The sequence below is a fragment of the Marmota marmota genome, unplaced genomic scaffold (assembly GCF_001458135.2).
Source record: "Marmota marmota marmota unplaced genomic scaffold, marMar, whole genome shotgun sequence".
Classification (NCBI taxonomy): domain Eukaryota; kingdom Metazoa; phylum Chordata; class Mammalia; order Rodentia; family Sciuridae; genus Marmota; species Marmota marmota.
The window spans coordinates 84,553,932-84,571,355 of NW_026000026.1; the positions used below are offsets into that span (position 1 = coordinate 84,553,932).

Genomic DNA, 17,424 nt, shown 5'->3' on the forward strand with positions numbered 1-17,424 from the left:
GCAGGAGTCAAGTTAATCTCCTTCACACTCCAAGTTAAACTTTCTTTATTCAGTGTTTAAGATATGTTAAGTGATCTCTTGGAGGGAAAGATGTTGATCTAAAACTTGGGGGTCTCTTGAAGGGCATAAGCCATGGGGGTTGTGATTCAGAGTTCAGACAGATAAGGAGGTTGCCATATTTTTCTGAATCAAAAGGCAGCTCTATTCTAGAGAGTGACCTTGGGAAAGTTTTTTTCATCCTGAGTTGCAGATATACACGATAAATGCCAGCTGCCCTCATTATAAATATCTTGTAAGGTAGGCAAAATGCTGCACTGTAACTCCTGTAGCCAAAAGCCAGGAAAAAGAGGGCTTACGTGACCTTTTGAGAATATGATGTTCACCCCAAGGAGCTGAGAGTAATTATAACAGAGAGTTGGCACTTCCCACAGGGGGGATCAATTTACTTTGAGTAGCCTAAAGCTTTTTATCACTTGTTATGGTATTCTTGGTCTTCACAGGGGAGGAGTGGGGAGACCTAGAAATGGGAGGCTGGACATGGAGCAGTAATCTGAGAAGGAAAAACAAAAATAGAGTGGGCAATAAAGGGAAGAAAGAAAGAAGACCGGGCTTTGGGAGGCCCCCTAGCACTTACTGGCAAGGCCTGGGCTCAAAGGCCTCATAGAGGGCAGATGGCTATTTCAGTCCAAGCCCATTATAGAAGTGGAACCTGGTGTTGTCCAGAAGAAGGGTGCAGAAACTGGAGCGACACACCAGTCTGCTTGTCATTTTCCTGCTCATGAATCTGCAGTGATGACTCTTACACTTTGGCCTAGGACCCTCTGATGTCCAGCCCTAACTTGGTCCTTCTTATATGAGTGCCAGCTACCTCTCCAACTACATACTCCAGGAAGGCTGCCCTCCCAGCCCAGAGCCACACCCACACTGCCTCTTCCTTATTCTCCCTCCTGTCTTCCTTTGCATGTATCTAAAATACCTCCATCTTCTTAGGTTAAGATCTAATTTATTTCATAAATTTTACCAAGCACTTAGACATGCACTATCACACTGAGCCATGTCTTCTCGAATCTTTGCTTCACTATAGTGACCATGCCCACCTCCTGGAGTATTTGTTCACTAGCCCAACTCTGCAGAATTAAACCCTGGGCATGGAAGGCTGGGGTAAAGTCCATTTTCACCAAGCTCCTCAGAAGCAACTGAAGAGTTAGGGCGACCCAAAGTGTTAGGATTTTGACCATTGGTGTTTATATATTTCCATGTTGTTTGATATGATGTGACCGTAAACATGTACAAAGTTTATAATAAAAATTAGTATGCATATGAAGCTCCCCAGATGATTCTGATGATGTGGGTCGTCAGAGGTCCTTATTCATCATTTGAACAATGATTTAATCATATGCCTTCTTTCATTTATTCTCTCTCCAACAAGGTAGGAAGGTATCCAGAGCAAGAACTGACCCTGAACTTTTCCTCTCTCTCCAGTGCTAGCAACACCAGACTTACAGCAAAGTCTCCCTAAATTATTAGATAGATTCTCGAGAAAATTAGAAAAAAATTATAAGGATACACATGGGATATTTAAAGGAAAAAGAAAACTTAAATCATGTATTAGTAAGACAGAAAAACAAGTGGCTTAAAGGATCACAAGGTGAGCACAAATCACTGGCCTTTTGCTTCAGATATTTGGAGGCATCAATAATCTCGGGTTCCCTCTTTTTAATCTGAATTGTTCTTCAGTTACAAATCGTACAGCTAAGGAAATAATTTGAATAGTTGGAAAAAGTTAAGAATCCAAATTCTCACACATTGCTAATGGAAATGTAAAATGGTACTCTGTTTTGCAAAATAGTCTCCACAGTTCCACAAAATGTTAAACAGTTACCATAAGATGCCCCCCGCAATCTACTTTTAGAATTGAAAACACATGTCCACACAAAACCTACACACAAATGTTCTCAGTAGCATGATTCATAGTAGCCAATGGACGACCATGACAACCAATGTATAAACAAAATGTGGTCTGTACAAAAAAAAAAAAAAAAGAAAGAAATAATATTTGGCCATACAAAGCAATGTTATAACATGGATATATTTTGAAAGCATGCTAAGAAGCCAGATACAAAAGACAAGGTTGTCTGATTCCACTCATACGACATATCCAGAATGGGCAAATCCATGAGACAGAAAGTAGGTTAACAATTGCCAGGGGTTAGGGGAGAGAGGTGGGAAGTGACTATTAGTAAGTATAGGGTTCTGGAACTTGATAGAGTGGTCACACAAATCTGTGAATATACTAAAAAATTAACTAAATTAATACTTTTAAAAGCAAAAATTTATGGTATGTAAATTATAATTCAAATAAAACATTTATTAACAACAAAAAAAGAAAAGAATCAAGGAGTAATATGAGTGCAGGGGGAACATGGATATCAGGATACCAAAAAAAAAAAAAAAAGAAAAAGAAACAGAAAAGGAGTTTTGGAGGTGACTTTTTAAAAATATTTTATCTAGAGACAGGGCCAAGGGCTTAGGGCCTTGCTAAGTTGCTGAGGCTGGCTTTGAACTCGAGATCCTCCTGCCTCAGCCATTCAAGCCACTGGGATTACAGGTGTGTACCATGGCACCTGACAAGGGTGGCTTTTTTGGACATAGTTAGCTTATTAAAGTTTTTTTAAATAAAAATATGATAAGTAGCTGAGGAGAAAATTAGAAGGTGGATTATGAATGCAGCCTAATGGGTTTAGTTCAGATACAAAATTTTCTACCAATAAAAATTAGAATGAGAGGTGTTCACATCTCCCTTTTTGTTGCAGTATTTAGAAGAGGTTTTATCCACACGGAATGAGTTGTGGGAGCCATTCATGAAATGGGAGAAGGATGAATTACAGGATGTTTCATGCTCTTCATTCTTTCTTCTTTCTCAGAAAAATGTGAAGTCCTCAGCGTTCAGCACGGCTCTCCACCCATGTGTTAATCTTGGTGAAGTGAGAGGAGACGATGCTGCTTCTTAAAAAGTTTTATTTGGTGGCTATATGCAATCGTAAATGCACATTCCTCTTACAGCTGTAAAAATGTTTTTCTCTAAATAATTAGCTTTTAATTAAGGGAAAAAAACTTGAAGCAGCACTTGCAACCTATTAATTCAATCATCAGTGTAAAGAAAGGAAATTCGTCTTATGTATAGCTTCACATGTTATTAATATGAATAGAGAACATACTTTGGTAAATATTGTTTGAAACTCTATAGCTTATGAATTCAGTTTTATTTGAAAAATAAAGTGCTATCATTCTCACTCATATTTTTCAAGGACAGTACCATCTCTTGGCTTGAGCATCCCGTGGCTTCCCAGGGCTGTACTCTAGAAGGAAACAAATACCCAGCTGGGGTCCTCTCATCAGTGTCTTCCTCCCTCTGCACAGGACCCAGATGCCCATGAAGTAAGAAACTGAGAGGCATGATTACAGCAAGGCAGTCTCTTCCTGGCCCTGTAACCAGGTTCCTAACAGAACCTCTCTAGTTTTCCTCTCTGTTCAGCTCAGTAGGGCTTTATTTCATAGCAGTCTATATCAGTATTGGTGCCCTGGGTTTCACAATTGCATTCAACAATATACATTCATTGAATAAAACACAGATATTTAAACATTCCTATTTTTGGTTATCAATACAAACTTTCATTTCCAATATCTTCAAATAAGACTAACTCAATGGCATGCTTATGAAATAATGAGTGGTGGTCCTAGGATAAGATATTGTTAAAATTTGTTCAGAACATTGACTAAAGGGAATCTTTGCGCAGATATGAAGCACTTCACCTCTTCTTCTTCTCAGGAGAAGATCTTGCTCTGCCCCTGCTAAGCAAGGGCATGGTCAAACTGCCCTTTCTCCAGGCCTTCAAGTCCATCAGCCCAGGTAGAGGTCGGCATGCTCCGATATGGGTCCAGAAGAATCCGGAAGCACCTGACAATTAGGATGCCCAAGAAAATAAACAATAAAATCACAAAAACAAATGTTGTTTTCTGCTCCAGAGACATGCTAGATTCTGATGACACGTTCCCAAGGGGCACTAGGGGCGAGGGGATGGGCTGCCCTCCATCCATTGTCCACAGAAAGCCAAGCACAGGATCTCCTGGTTCCCTTCTCTTCCATCATCAGTCTGCTGAGATCATGGTGGCTGCACTCTGGCGAGGCTGAGGTGTCTTCAGGAAGAAGGAAAAGGAAGGAGAGGGAATAACTATCAAATAGCAACTTCATTTTATATATCCACAGTCATGTTTTTCAGAGAGTATAAATCTGTAAACCAGCTTTCTTTTTCACCAGATATGCTTAATTATGTATAATTATGGGCAAGAATATTTTCCTCTTACATGAAATTACCAGATTGTCCTCAGAATGGCCACCTAAGGTCAGGACGGATGGGCATGGAAGACAACTATAATATCGAAGATGAGAAATGTGAAAATTAATATTGACCTCCGGGTCTTCTGTCAACTTGACACCCAAGCCCTGCCACCCTGCCAAGAATCCCCTAGCTCCCCCCAGTTATATTACTGTCAAATCGTTCTTATAACAGTTCTATTAAGTGAGCACCAGCTATGTGCTAGGACTGTGGCTAAACTCAACATATATTAGCCACTCTACTACAGCCTCCCTGAAAGCAGAGACTTCTGTTTTCAAGTATAATTTCCAAGTATCAGGAAACAGAGGCAAAAAGAAGTGCTTCATATGGAAACTCTCTCAGGGAGCTTTGTGTTCTAGGTTCTGGGCTCTGGCTTCCATTCCACTGCTACATGAGTTTGGGACCTTGGAGAGGTCACAAAGCTGTAAACATTTAGAAATGCCTCATATCTCATGGTGCTATGATATAAATGAATGACCATGGAAACCCTTTGAAAGGTGTACAAAGAAGAAGAAAAAAGACAACAAAGTCTCCCCTGCACTAAGGCAGCCCTAAGGAATCCACAATGCTTCTCCTTTGCTTTCTGCTGCCTGAGCCAAGGGAGGAGGCATCTCAGACTCCCAAACCATCAAGTTACTGCTGCTTTTACTTTCTTCTTCAAAAACAAAGACCAAGTTCAATACTTGACCCTGGGAAGCACCTAGAGAACTGAGCTGGGGAAAAGGATTTAATCGACTGAATATTATTAAAAGGACAGTTTTCTTGGCAGTGGCTTCCTGCATTTAAGTCCATCTGGTAGAAAGAGAGAGAAGGAAAAACTGGAGAAAAAAAAATGAGGCACTTGGATATTACTAGGTTTTGCATTTTTTGTTTTGTTTTTGTTTGTTTTGTGTTACTGGGGATTGGACCTGGGACGACACTACCACTGAGCCACATCCCCAGCTTTTTTTTTTTTTTTTACTTTTTCTGTTGAAGTGGGGTCTTGCCATATTGCTTAGAGCCTTGCTAAGTTGCCGAAGTGGACCTCAAAACTTGCAATTTTCCTGCCTCAGCCTCCCTAGTCTCTGGAATTACAAGTATGTGCCTGACTTCCTATTTGTTTTTTAAAGGCAAATAAAACAATAAATGAAAGTCATTAAAAGGTACTGAACTAAATAAACTTAAATTCTGTAAGAAAAAAGCATTCATTTTAGACACTATCATATAGAAAGTCACATGGACATAATTATTATGAATTTGTGAGAAAAATTACATAACAGAGTTAACTATAGAAACTAACATGGGTCCGAAGAAATTATGCTCAAAGAAAGTAAGCAACCAAATAAAGAAAGAAATTATGACCTAAAGAATGAAAACATTTCTTCCATCAACTTAGAATCACTGTCCTCCGTACAGCAATAGTAATCACAATTACAGTGTGCATGTAAGTGGACTCTTAAAAGTCTATAGAATCACACTTTAAAAAGCAATTTACCAAAGGGATATCAACCCCTATCTGGGAGAAAGGAGTTGCCAACTAGTGATACTTTTAAGCTTCTTAAGAATGTGGAGGATGGGGCTGGGGTTGTGACTCAGTGGTACAGCGCTTGCCTAACGTGTGAGGCGCTAGGTTCAATCCTCAGCATCATATAAAAATAAATAAAGGTTTAAAAAAATAAATCTTTTTTTTTTAAAAAAAAAGAATGTGGAGGATGTTATAAATGGGGTTTGGTTCAGATTTTCTTGTTTTTAAGCATCCTCCTATCTTTGGGTATTGATTCCCACTGGGCTAGAAAGGAAAGGAGCAGGAAAGGTGGCCAGACCCTCCAATGCAGCTTCCTCAGCATATCAGACCGGGGCCATCTGTAGCCACCAAAAATACTCATGCTGGACTTAATCATTCCAATTATAAGATTCTCCAAAGACTAGCACAAGGGAAAGCCATCTGATAAGGGAGGTGCTCAAGCCTCAGCCATCCCTAACATGTCCCTTCTTGCCTGTTTGTGTCACGTGAAGGTTCACCTCACTTTGACCCTGCTCTCCTTGTTGGTTTACAAGAATCCCATTCTATGTCCATTTTTTTCCTTCATTTCAGAGGAAGTCAGAGACCTTTCCTTTGTCTCTTCTGAACAGAGCTTAGATGGGTATGCATTTCCAGACAGATTTTAAGGGAGAAAAATAAACTACATAATCCAAAAAAGGAAATGCAGGAAAAGCAAAGACCATTAACTATATAAATTTATAATATCAGGATTTGGGGATCTGTGGAATCCAGTGAAAATAGGGAAGAGCTGGACAGAGTTCTAGGGCCCGTGAGAATGACCCCAGCCATGAGCTAGCTGACTCACATTGTAATACCTTGTTCAGTCCCTCCTTCCCACCCCTGGTCTCTGTGATCAGAGCCACCCTGACATCCAGGAGCAGTCTTTCCCAGCCTTCTCCTGCACACAGGACAAAATGTCAAACCCTTTTCTCCTAGATCAACTCTCATACTTTCTGGGCTTAGCCCATAGCTCAGGACCTAGAGTCTATACACCACTTGTTTGGGGGCTACAATGATTGGCAAACAATCCAGAGGCCCCAGCAAATCGCCTAATTGTTCTGATTTGGATCATCTGCCACATCTCCCTCTTCAGGTTTCCTCTAGAACGTTCTGGAAATTACTTTCTTCACAGGAATGCCAACTATCAGGATGATTTAAAAATCAGTTTTAATATGCAGTCTTACCGCCTTTTGCTTATTAAAAGGCAAGAGATGGTGGGAGGATATGGTTCCATGATAAAACACTTACCTAGCATGTGTAACACCCTGATTCAATCCCAGCACCACATTTTAATTAATTAATCAATTAATTTCAAGAGGTGAAAGTACAGCTAAGCCTTCCTTGCAATCTGACCACATTTTCAGAAGCCTGCTAATAAATACATTCTTTCATCCCTAGCCCCTTCCAGATAAACCAAATTGAGCATTTTGAAAACTCTATAGCACACTGTGAATTGTAAACCTCTCCTCCTTCAGGTATACCACGGTGCTCAAGTTCTCACTAAAATAACTTCTTTTGGTTAAATAATCAAAGCCTCCTATTAAATTGCAGTGTTTTACCAAGGAAAGTGACACATTAACATAATAGCAGGGATTTGTCAGTGAGGACTGTGAAATGTGGTAAGTAGGAGACTGGAGAAAGGAAATATAGTAGATAAAAGGAAGATCTTGTTGGGAATGAGGGGCTGCTAGAAAGGAGAAGGATGGGGGAGACATGGGTACCATGAGCAGGTGGCCCAACAGGAGAGACCTGGAGGAGGATGAAAGATGACAGGTAGAAAGAGAGAAATGACCAGGAGCTGGTTAAAGATGGGTAAAAGGATAAAGAGATCCAGAAACAAATGCCACTTCTTCACAATTTTGCTTAGGACTATTTGAATTCCCTGGAAGAGTCTGCTTGATTTTAAACCTATAATCAGCTAGTGAATAATTTACAAATTTAGAAAGCTCAACAACATGTTCAAGTTAAAGGAAGCATCAGATTAAGATTGAGAAAAAGAAATAAATTTAATCACTTGCCTATCACAATATGAAAACATTCAAAGACACATAAATTTAAAAATGTGTCTCAAAGTAAAATGTTTCTCTTTGATAAAAAAAATGATTCTTAGAGAATGTTCATGATTGTTTTTAGCTAAATAATGAAATCTTTCTTTTATATGAACAGTGAAAATAAATCATTTCAAAAAAGATTTTGACATGACCATCATAAGACTTGCTAATAACAAATGGCAGTTATTTTAAAGTATAAAGAAGGACCACAGTTACTCACGGCAGTATTTTAATCTTGACTGGCTTTGCCCATCACGCAGTGCATCTGTGTCTTCCCTTGGCTGGGTCCATTTGTGTGTGCTCAGGAAATAAAGTCTAATTTTAATACTGGACCAAGAAAACCTAAATTAAAAGATCCCATTTAAAAAATCATAAAACACATCTTCTTTTCACAAGTCAAGCTCTGTGGACTCCACAATACAGACAAAGTGTGAAACACCCTGAATTACTCAGGAATCCCCGTGTAAGCAGTTCATCTTTGCCGTAGCCATTCTCTCTCTTAGCCACTTGCTTTAATTTCAGTAATTTCAGTGTGTTCCTCTTCCTTTGCCTGTACTTTCTACATACTGCATCCTGGTCCATTGTCCAAAGCTCAGATCTTACCACTCCTCCTCCAGAAGACCCATGTGCCCCAGTGTCCATAGCCCAATAACCCCCTGTGCACCTGATGCCCTGATGCATCCAGGACCACTGAGCAGACACACTCTTATGGAGTTTTCTAAGATGTTAATCTATTTTCATAAGTTTAAAAAGGAACAAATGTCAAATCACATATGGTGTCCAGTAAAATGACCAAAGTATTGATGAGAATAAATGTATATGTAATTGACTCTGGGGCACCTAAGGAGAAGGGCTTCATCTTGCCCCTTCCCTGGCTCCATCTCACCTGCTGGTCTTCCAACACCTACAGGCTCCCACCTCATAGTGCTCACTGCCTCCTCCTCTTCCCACTTCTGGGGGGTCCTCCCCCTCCTTCTGAGTTGTCACCAAATATCCGCTCCTTCCTGGGATCTTATGTATCCCCCTCAGAGAGGATGGGGTGCTCCCTGCTCTGCCTCCAGATATTTCCTACACTCGGGCAGCATTGATCAGTGACAAGTCTAGATGAGCTGTCACTTCCTCTTACTAAACAACACCTTCCTCTTACTAAATAACAAGCTCCTTGAAGAACTGCTTGCCATTCTGGGGTCACTGCTTCTTTGAAGATAGGCTGAATCAAATCTCTGCCCCTTAAAATCCAGAGAACTGAACTCAAAATTCAAGGTGCCAGCTAACTGATACAATGACGGGGGTCGGGGGGAAGTAAAAGTCATTCAGTCGAACTGGGATGTCAGACCCAGTATGAGAAAGAGATCTTGTTTCAAAGAATCATAGCTAGCTTGGGTCACAATGGCACTTTAATAGTCACAGCTCTCATGATTTGAAAAGCTATCAGTTATTTGGCTCTTTAAATTTTCCTTGGCTGCAATACAGATGGGTGGGATCCTAAAAATAAAGATCAGCCAGAGATAGGCAGTTACCCTTCTATTGAAGAGGTCAGTCCATTTGTACCCAGTCTGTTCTGTGGTTGGGAGGGGCGGCCGTTTAAAATACACTAAATCCTAAAGTTGTGTGTGGAAGCTATTCATGTCAACACATACCCTGCTCTGGCTCGGATACCTTGGACATTTTATTTCATTAACATCTCATTACATAATTTCACAGAAGGGAAAAGTGCTTTTTATGAAGAAAGTACATCCTAAAGCAATGACTTGCCTCTTTTCTTACTGTTAAAGAGACAGAAACAGAATCAGTTAAGTGCATTTGGCACCTTGTTCTCTCCTTACTTTTGTGGTCATTGACTCAAGGGCTCACCCTCATGGAATGTGTTACAGTGACCACAGCTGCAGTACATGTGCAACCCTGTTGAGCACAGAGTGAGTATTTAATAACCAAGTGCTAATATATGAGTGTTTTCTCTATCATTTTTATGCAAAATGAGATTTATTTCTAATCTCTATTATGCAACCAAGCACAGAAAGGAATGGAGATTTATAAACTGCCCCAAATCATAAAAACCAGTAATAAAAAGAGTGACACCCCCATCTCCTACAAAGGATGCAAGAGGGACCAAGTATTTCTCTTACATGTTTGAATGAGTTAAAAGTTGTCATCCTTCTGCTGTTAATGGCAAGAAGAGTGCAGTTAAGCAATGTTGCCTGTATTTTAAGTACTCCTAAATCACATAATTGCTATACCTAATTTTTAAAACTTTTAGGCCAAAAACTTAATTCCGTGACTTGACATGTTTTTAAAAGTAGGCGTAAAAAACAGCCCATCCATTGAGCAAGAACACTCCTGGGCTTGTCCAGTTTACATTGACAGGACACTTTGTCCTACAAAGACATTCTGTGCACCTTATTTACATTTACCTGGCAGACTAATGAGACTAATCTGTAGACTAACAGGAAGGGCATTGGCTAGCTAGTCAGAACTAAATTTGCAGTGACCAGAAGAGAGAAACTTCCACAAAGTGCTACATTTTTCTAGAACAGTTCTGAAGCTGACTGTTGAAATGGCTACATGGTTTTCCATATAGTAATGCATTCCTGTATGGAATTTTATTTTTAGGATCCCACCCATTACAGGGAGGGTAAATAGAACCACTGGATACTTTTTGAGCTAAAGGAAGCCTTAGCTGCATTCCTGTTTGTAGAACTACTGACTCTCTAGGTACACCTCACTCTCAACCCACTCATCCACCCAGGTGTTCGAACCTCAGGCTACCCCATACATCGCCCCAACAATCGTGAGCCCTCCACAGAAGCCACTGCATCATCTAAGTAATCAAATCACTACATAAGCAAAAGTTATTCCCCTATGATCCTTTGGAAATCCTGCATATTAGCTCAGTGATCAAGAATTTGCATTTCAGGTTACACAAATAAAGATACAAAATGTTTCATATAAATTAAAAAAAATACATGGCCCTGGTGACCAGTCAAGAACTTCAGGTAAAGATTTTCTGGCCCTTTTTAGGGGCTTCATACATTGTAAATCTTCCCGCACCCTCTCCTCCTCCTCCCTTATTTTTGAATCATATAAATATAAGGCAATGTCTACATTCTTTTTATCCAAATAAAACTCCAATACAATCACCCTGATGCTTCCAAATTCACAGAATGGCTAAGGGTGAATGTTATTTAACATGCTCAAATAGTAGACCTAAGGCCACTAGAAAGCCCACAAATAATAATTTTTAAAACATGATGTGTGTTCAGTTACAAATGTCAACAGGCAGTTTGGGAGCTGTTGCCAGCACCTAATACTGCACTGGGAGGGCTGTTCTCTGCTCATCCCTGCAAAGTCAGCCTGCAGACACAGCTGCTTGGGTCTGGGAGTAGACCCTCTCCTTCCTAACTCACTGCTGCTTGTCACCTCTGGGTCAATAGGGGATCTTCCTCTTCAACCGGAGTCCCAACCTCAGCTATGCTTCTTCTCTATCTTCCTCTTTTTCCTAACACCTGCTTGGAGAGTTTTAAAGGAACTGCAGGGCAACACTGCAGTCCAGCTGAGAACATTAGAGAAATACCATAAGGATGGCCAGGCAGTAATGCATACTTTCTAAAGATACTCTTAGCAAACTGGGACTTTTAACTTCAAATAATGAACCCTTCATTTCTACCTGTTTTCTGTTTCTGTCCTTGTGTGTTTCGCAGTGAAAAAGATTGCTTGCAGATACCTCAAAAGGCTAGAGCTACCCACTGCTCATAACCCAGGGACAGTCAGGCTCTCATTAAGAGTTGTTGAGTTGTGATTCTTTTTTAAACAAATCAAAACACCCTTATTGCCTTTTGGAAGGTTGGATGTTTTAAGTAAACAAGGGGGAGAGAAGATCTGTAATGGGCAAACAGCTTTCAAGAATAATTTACTGCAGCTTAGAAAAGAAAAAAAGCCTGTTTTTCTACTTCTTTATCCAGTATCAGTACCATAATAAAGTTAAGCATGCTTTAAAAACAAAGTCATTATTACATTTTACCCCTTTGTGTTAACTTCCCCTAGCAACTATTTAATTAGACTTTAACAGCTACATTTAAATTCAAAACTTGGACCCAAAAGGCAGCTATGCGATTATTGCTCATGCATAAATTGTAAAGTTAGAGAAAAGCATCTAATTAGCTCATCAAAGACGCAGTTATGGTCAAGTACCTGGATCTGGCTGAACAAACACTTGATCCATTTCCTGGTGGAACAGTTACAGGTAGTTAGAAGCCTCTTTAGTTTCCATTCTTCCCGAACAAGCCGTGTTAAAGCATAAGACAGTGGTAGCTGCGAGCAGCTGATGGCACACCCCAGATCCGAAGCTGTTGTTTCAGGCTTAGAAACTTCCCATTAAAACCCCGAGTTAAAGGAGCATCGTCTTTCTGTGTGAGGCATCATTAGCGGCCAATACAGCTGCTTCTTTGAGGCGAGCCATGATTTCAGTTCTGCCTCAGCAACTCTTCAGAGGATTCTGCTTCAGTGAGTAGAGGCAGTATCCTAGCAGTGTGTCTGAAATCATCTTCAAGAAAGCATTAACATTCAAAAGGAGTACGAGGAAAACATCACTGGGCATTCCCATACCTTTTCAAAATCAAAGCCATAAATCTACCAGTGCTCTCTCTTCTCTATTGATTGTTGACACTATTCCTCTTTGGGGATGTCAATTAGCACCTTGCAGCAACCAGCCTCCATATTGATTGTGGTTTATGACCTTCAGGCCAACTCAATTAATGGAAAGACTTCTAGGGAAGGGCATCAACTGAGGATTTGGGAGATGGAGGCTCCTTTTCCTAAAGAAAACTAAAGTGACCTTTCAAAAAAGCAGCATTTTATGGGAAGCAAATAGGAAAGAACAATTTAAAAAGAACCAAATCATATTTTCACCACCTGTTTGCAAATTTGTTAGGCTGCAGTTTGCCAGGTCTGATGTGTCTTTGGTCAGCTAGGGTAATTATGGCCTTGGCAGGTCCCCCACCCCACACAGGCCACCAGGGTCCACTTGGTGAATAATAAAGATAGATTTCTGTTGAATGAGAACAAGTCTCTGTCAACAGACTTGTTCTCATTCACAGACTCAAGCTGCATGGCGCGATACTGAAATTACTTTCCTTGGATATAATGTCTAAATAAATTTGGAAAGTATTTTAGGATAAAATGCTTTAAAAAAAAATAATGCCTCTCTGGAAAGAGTTCCGCATAATTCTTAAGATGGAACATCTTTGTTTTTTGGCAACTCACCACTTTCTTTGTTGAAGTGGAAGCACAGTTAGCAACAACACACCCACCCACCAAATGATGGGGTGCGGTGATATTTAAAGCTACCTCCGTGCCTGTCAGCTATGCTGCCACCTCAGTCCCTATGAGAAAGTGGCCATTACCAAGCAGCACCAGGAGAGGAACAGAGCTGGTCTTCTAAGAGGAAACCCTATCTGAGAACAACAGGCAACAATTCCAAATAGGCTTCAGACCCAAGGAGGCTCTTTTTAAAATCAAATGCTAAGTGGTAGGATCTAACATTAGCATCAACTGCTGACGTCAGAGTCTAACCTCAAGAAAACATGAAGGCTCTTTCCCCATATTTTTTTTTTATTTTTTAACTTAATTTCCTTTCTGATTAGTTTTACTTACCCTAGTTTCACATGCGCCTGCGTGCACACGAACATGCATGAGCACGCGCAGGCGCACACACAAACACACAAACACAAACACACACACCATAACATGATGTGACAAATGAAATCCAACAGAGCACCATGGTTCAATACTAACTGGTTTTCCTTGTGCTTAGAGCCGAGAGATGGTGCTGGTAGCGGGAGCAGCCTGTCTTGGCAATTGCTGTGGAGTGTGGTAAAGGAAAGATTCGGACCCCACCCTCACTTATATACTTATCATTCCATGTGGTCAGAAAGTAATGTATTCAGAAATGTGCCTGCGTGACTGTGGCTCACTCTGCCAGAGAGGCCTCCTCAGATATTGTTTTAGCTTGTGGACTCATAGAGGTGGAAAAGGGAACCCGAGAGGGCCTGGGGCTGTCCTCTAGCTATGACACTGGCTGAAACCATCTCTAATGTTAGTGAGAGGGATGAGTGCTCAGCCTATTTTTAAAACTCTCCAGGGACACAGATTCCATAACCCCCTGTGACAACCTCTGTTTAAACTCACTCCTCCAATGCTTACTTAGACTAAGTGGGTTGGCGCTTTTCTTTTTGTTCTTGCTGCAAAAATTAGTCTTAAACCACCATAAAATTTTGTTGGAATGCTCTTTCCCAGCAAAGAAGCTGAACCAAATAAACCAAAGAACAGTTGATGAAGATCTGGTATTGTGTACTTGGAGTCAAGTTTGGATATTTCTTTTAGAAGATAATTATAATCTAAATTATTGGGCTCAGCCCATCTTTCCCCTTATGCAGCTACATTATATGAATCATCATGAATTCTGAAACAATGAATAAGGATTTATGAAATTCCATTTGAACATTTCATAGGAAATGCATCTTTGGTCTTTAATAATCTTTATAGCTCTTCTGTAAGTTCTTCCCCAAATTTTTTGCTTTCTGGTATAGCTTCCTTCTGGAGCTCAGACTGCTATAGACTCACATGAAAGTGCAATGAAATAGGCTGATTTCATGACATATAAATATGCTACACTTCTGCTTATACATCCTGACTTTAGGTTACTACTGCATGTTAATTTAGTCTTTCTCTTTAACCATACAACATCATGAGTCAATGTTAGTTAGAAATCTACTTTAGGAAATTCCTACATTCTGATTTAAGTCACACATTTGAAGTACTTTCCTTGCAGCACCAGGGATCAAACCCAGAGTCTCGCATATGCTAGGTAAGTGCTCTACCACTGAGCTATATCCCCAACCCACCTTTAATGTTTCTTATTTTATAATTCTTTCTTGGATGTCCTTTGAAGCCCTTTTCTACAAAGACTTAGACAATGAATATGGAAAAAAGGCTACCTAAGCTATCAGGCTTTATGCCAAAAAAAAAAAAAAGTGTTGTCATTGATATGATGATGAAGATGATGATGATGATGATGATGTCTCTTTCTGACTGCCTGATTCTTAAAATAAAATTAAATAAATCCTTGGCATAATCTTCAAAATAGTTTGATTACTAGACTGTAAAAACCTTTTCTACCTTCTTCTGCATAGGTTCTTGCTTTTGCTTATTCAAAAAAATGTTCATTAAATTCACATTCAATGTCATATCTCTCATGTTAGGTATTGCAAAGAATAGACACAATGGGTGCTCACTCCCTGCTGAAGTTTGTTCAGGTTGTTCACTGGACAACACTGGGAAGCTCTCTGGTCAGGGCCCTGAGGAGCACAACTCCTGGAGATGGTTGCTGAGCTTGACAGACTAGCCTCCTCCAGCATATTCCATTTTCCTAACCTTCCCCTTCACACTTGCCCAGCAACTACAGCACCCGGGATTTCTCAAAATTCCCAGTGGCTTCCACTTGCTCAAGCAAAAGAAACCCATTAGTGATTATTTTTCTTGCTCTTTGGCAGCACTGGACATGGCTGACCACTCCCTTGAAGAACACAAGAGTTGATGTGAGTGTTAGGAACTGGTACTTCAACCCATCGGGTTCCTCTTGTTGTTGCTCTCTGTCTTCATAGACTTCCTTTTGCCTTCCAAGGCTCAAGCCAAGGATTGTTCATCAACTACTAGCAAATATGAAATGAGTGTGGGAAAATAGGCAGGCTAGGGCACATGTTCGTGACCTCACCACAAGAAAAGAAGTAGAAGCCAGTTTAGGTGTCTTGTTTTTACTTTTCTATCTCCTTGGTTAAAAAAAAAAGAAAGAAAAGAAAATCAACACACCATGTAATACAAACCTGTTTTAAAATATCAAGAATATTCAATTTCTAATATCCCACTGATTTATCCAGTTTGAAGGGTAAGTTTATTCATCCATATCTATCTTCACAAGTCAATAAACATTTGAAGTACAAAGAAACACTGGAAAAAATTTAATAATATTTAAACCAAGCTTACAAATTGGGATCTATATTTAAGCATTATTAAAAGCAAACAGGTTAAAGTCCAATTGGCAGCCTCTTGATTTGATCTTTTCTTGAACACAATTCTGCACATCTTACATCTGTGTTAACTGAATACTCAATTAGAAGCTGATGAATCTAGAATAGAAAAGAGGAAGAACAATGTTGCAACTCAGTGGAAATGCACTTGAGAAAAAGAAAACACTGATGGAATTTAATACTTGTGAAGATTGTAGATTGCCCTACTAAATTAAGTTTGTTCATTCTTTCCTATGTAATCAAAATAAAAAAGCATACAGAAAGAAAATACATCATTCTCATAAAAAAGCTGATCTCCAGCCTTAAGAAGGAACAATTGCACAAAATATATCGCAGTGGTTCTATTGAAAGACAATATTTGCAGAATTTTAGTTATTAATTTTAATTATAGTATGAAAGCATAAGACCATCACTATGAATTATTCACTGCTCAAAGGAAATATTTTGGAGTTAACAGCCTGGTGGGTAATTTTATTCTTTTAAAGTGACTTTTATAATAATAACAATTTTCTTAATGGCTTTGAAATACTTAATGCCTTTAAAATGTCATATAAAGTGCCAATTAGAGTTTTATACAAACCATCCCTCTAAATTTTTATGCCATCATTTTGGAACTGTTCTTTCCTTCTGTTCAATAGCTGCATTTTTAGGAAAGAAACTAGACTGTGGACAGTGTGAGCTCGGAGCAGCCCAGGACATTAAGATGATCGAGAAAATGAAATAGAACATACTTGGGAATAACTGACCTGTTAGCTTGACTTTAATACCTGACAAAATTCTGGAATGGAACATCTTTCCACTGAAAAATCAATTTGAAAACACCCAGAGGAGAAAAATATCAAATGAAGCAGTTTAAAAATGCTTGTTTAAAAAAATCATGAAAATCCAATCTCAGTTTCTGATATGAGGAAACCAAGGAAGTGGTAATATACAGAAGTTCTGATATATGGTCATTGAATGCAAACCTCAGCTGCCTCCCTGATACATCATCTGGGTTAGATACTTAGTTGCTAATTGAAAAGTATTTAACTTTACAGATATTTCTGTAAACAAATGGGAACAATCAGGAATTTCAGTTATATAACATCTTATTAAAATAGGCAGATAGTGAGGTGACATCTTTCTCTTTCCATTCTGTGTCCCAAACTGGTGGAGGCCTACTATTTATAATTTTGCAAGTAAATAGTATGTTATATATTTATATAGAGTAAGTATAAATATTATACATCATCTATATTTCTGTTTTATGTAATATGAAACTACCTTGTGAGTTTTTTAAGCATGCATATTTGGGGAAGCCTAGACTCAGATAATTTAATTCAGTAGGGCCAACAATTTGTATCTTGGATAAGATTAATTATAATTAAATATGT

The 17,424-nt window shown here is 39.3% G+C and overlaps 1 protein-coding gene across 5 annotated transcripts; it reads right to left on the reverse strand.

Annotated features, from left to right (window-relative positions):
• Nucleotides 1-2,071: 2,071 nt before the first annotated feature.
• On the reverse strand, nt 2,072-13,837 carry Ctxn3 (cortexin 3). 5 transcript variants are annotated; one of them, XM_048811817.1, is made up of 4 exons: nt 13,761-13,837; nt 12,159-12,510; nt 8,191-8,312; nt 2,072-4,197 (listed from the first exon to the last, which is right to left on the reverse strand). In XM_048811817.1, the coding sequence occupies exon 4, from the start codon at nt 4,096-4,098 to the stop codon at nt 3,853-3,855; it is 246 nt and encodes an 81-aa protein (XP_048667774.1). In that variant the 5' UTR covers nt 4,099-4,197; nt 8,191-8,312; nt 12,159-12,510; nt 13,761-13,837; the 3' UTR covers nt 2,072-3,852. The 5 variants fall into 5 exon arrangements, with proteins under 5 accessions (XP_048667774.1, XP_015342027.1, XP_015342012.1 ...); XM_015486541.2 differs by lacking the exon at nt 13,761-13,837 and having other exon boundaries at nt 8,191-8,270; nt 12,159-13,126; XM_015486526.2 differs by lacking the exon at nt 13,761-13,837 and having other exon boundaries at nt 12,159-13,126.
• Between the last annotated feature and the right edge of the window lie 3,587 nt (nt 13,838-17,424).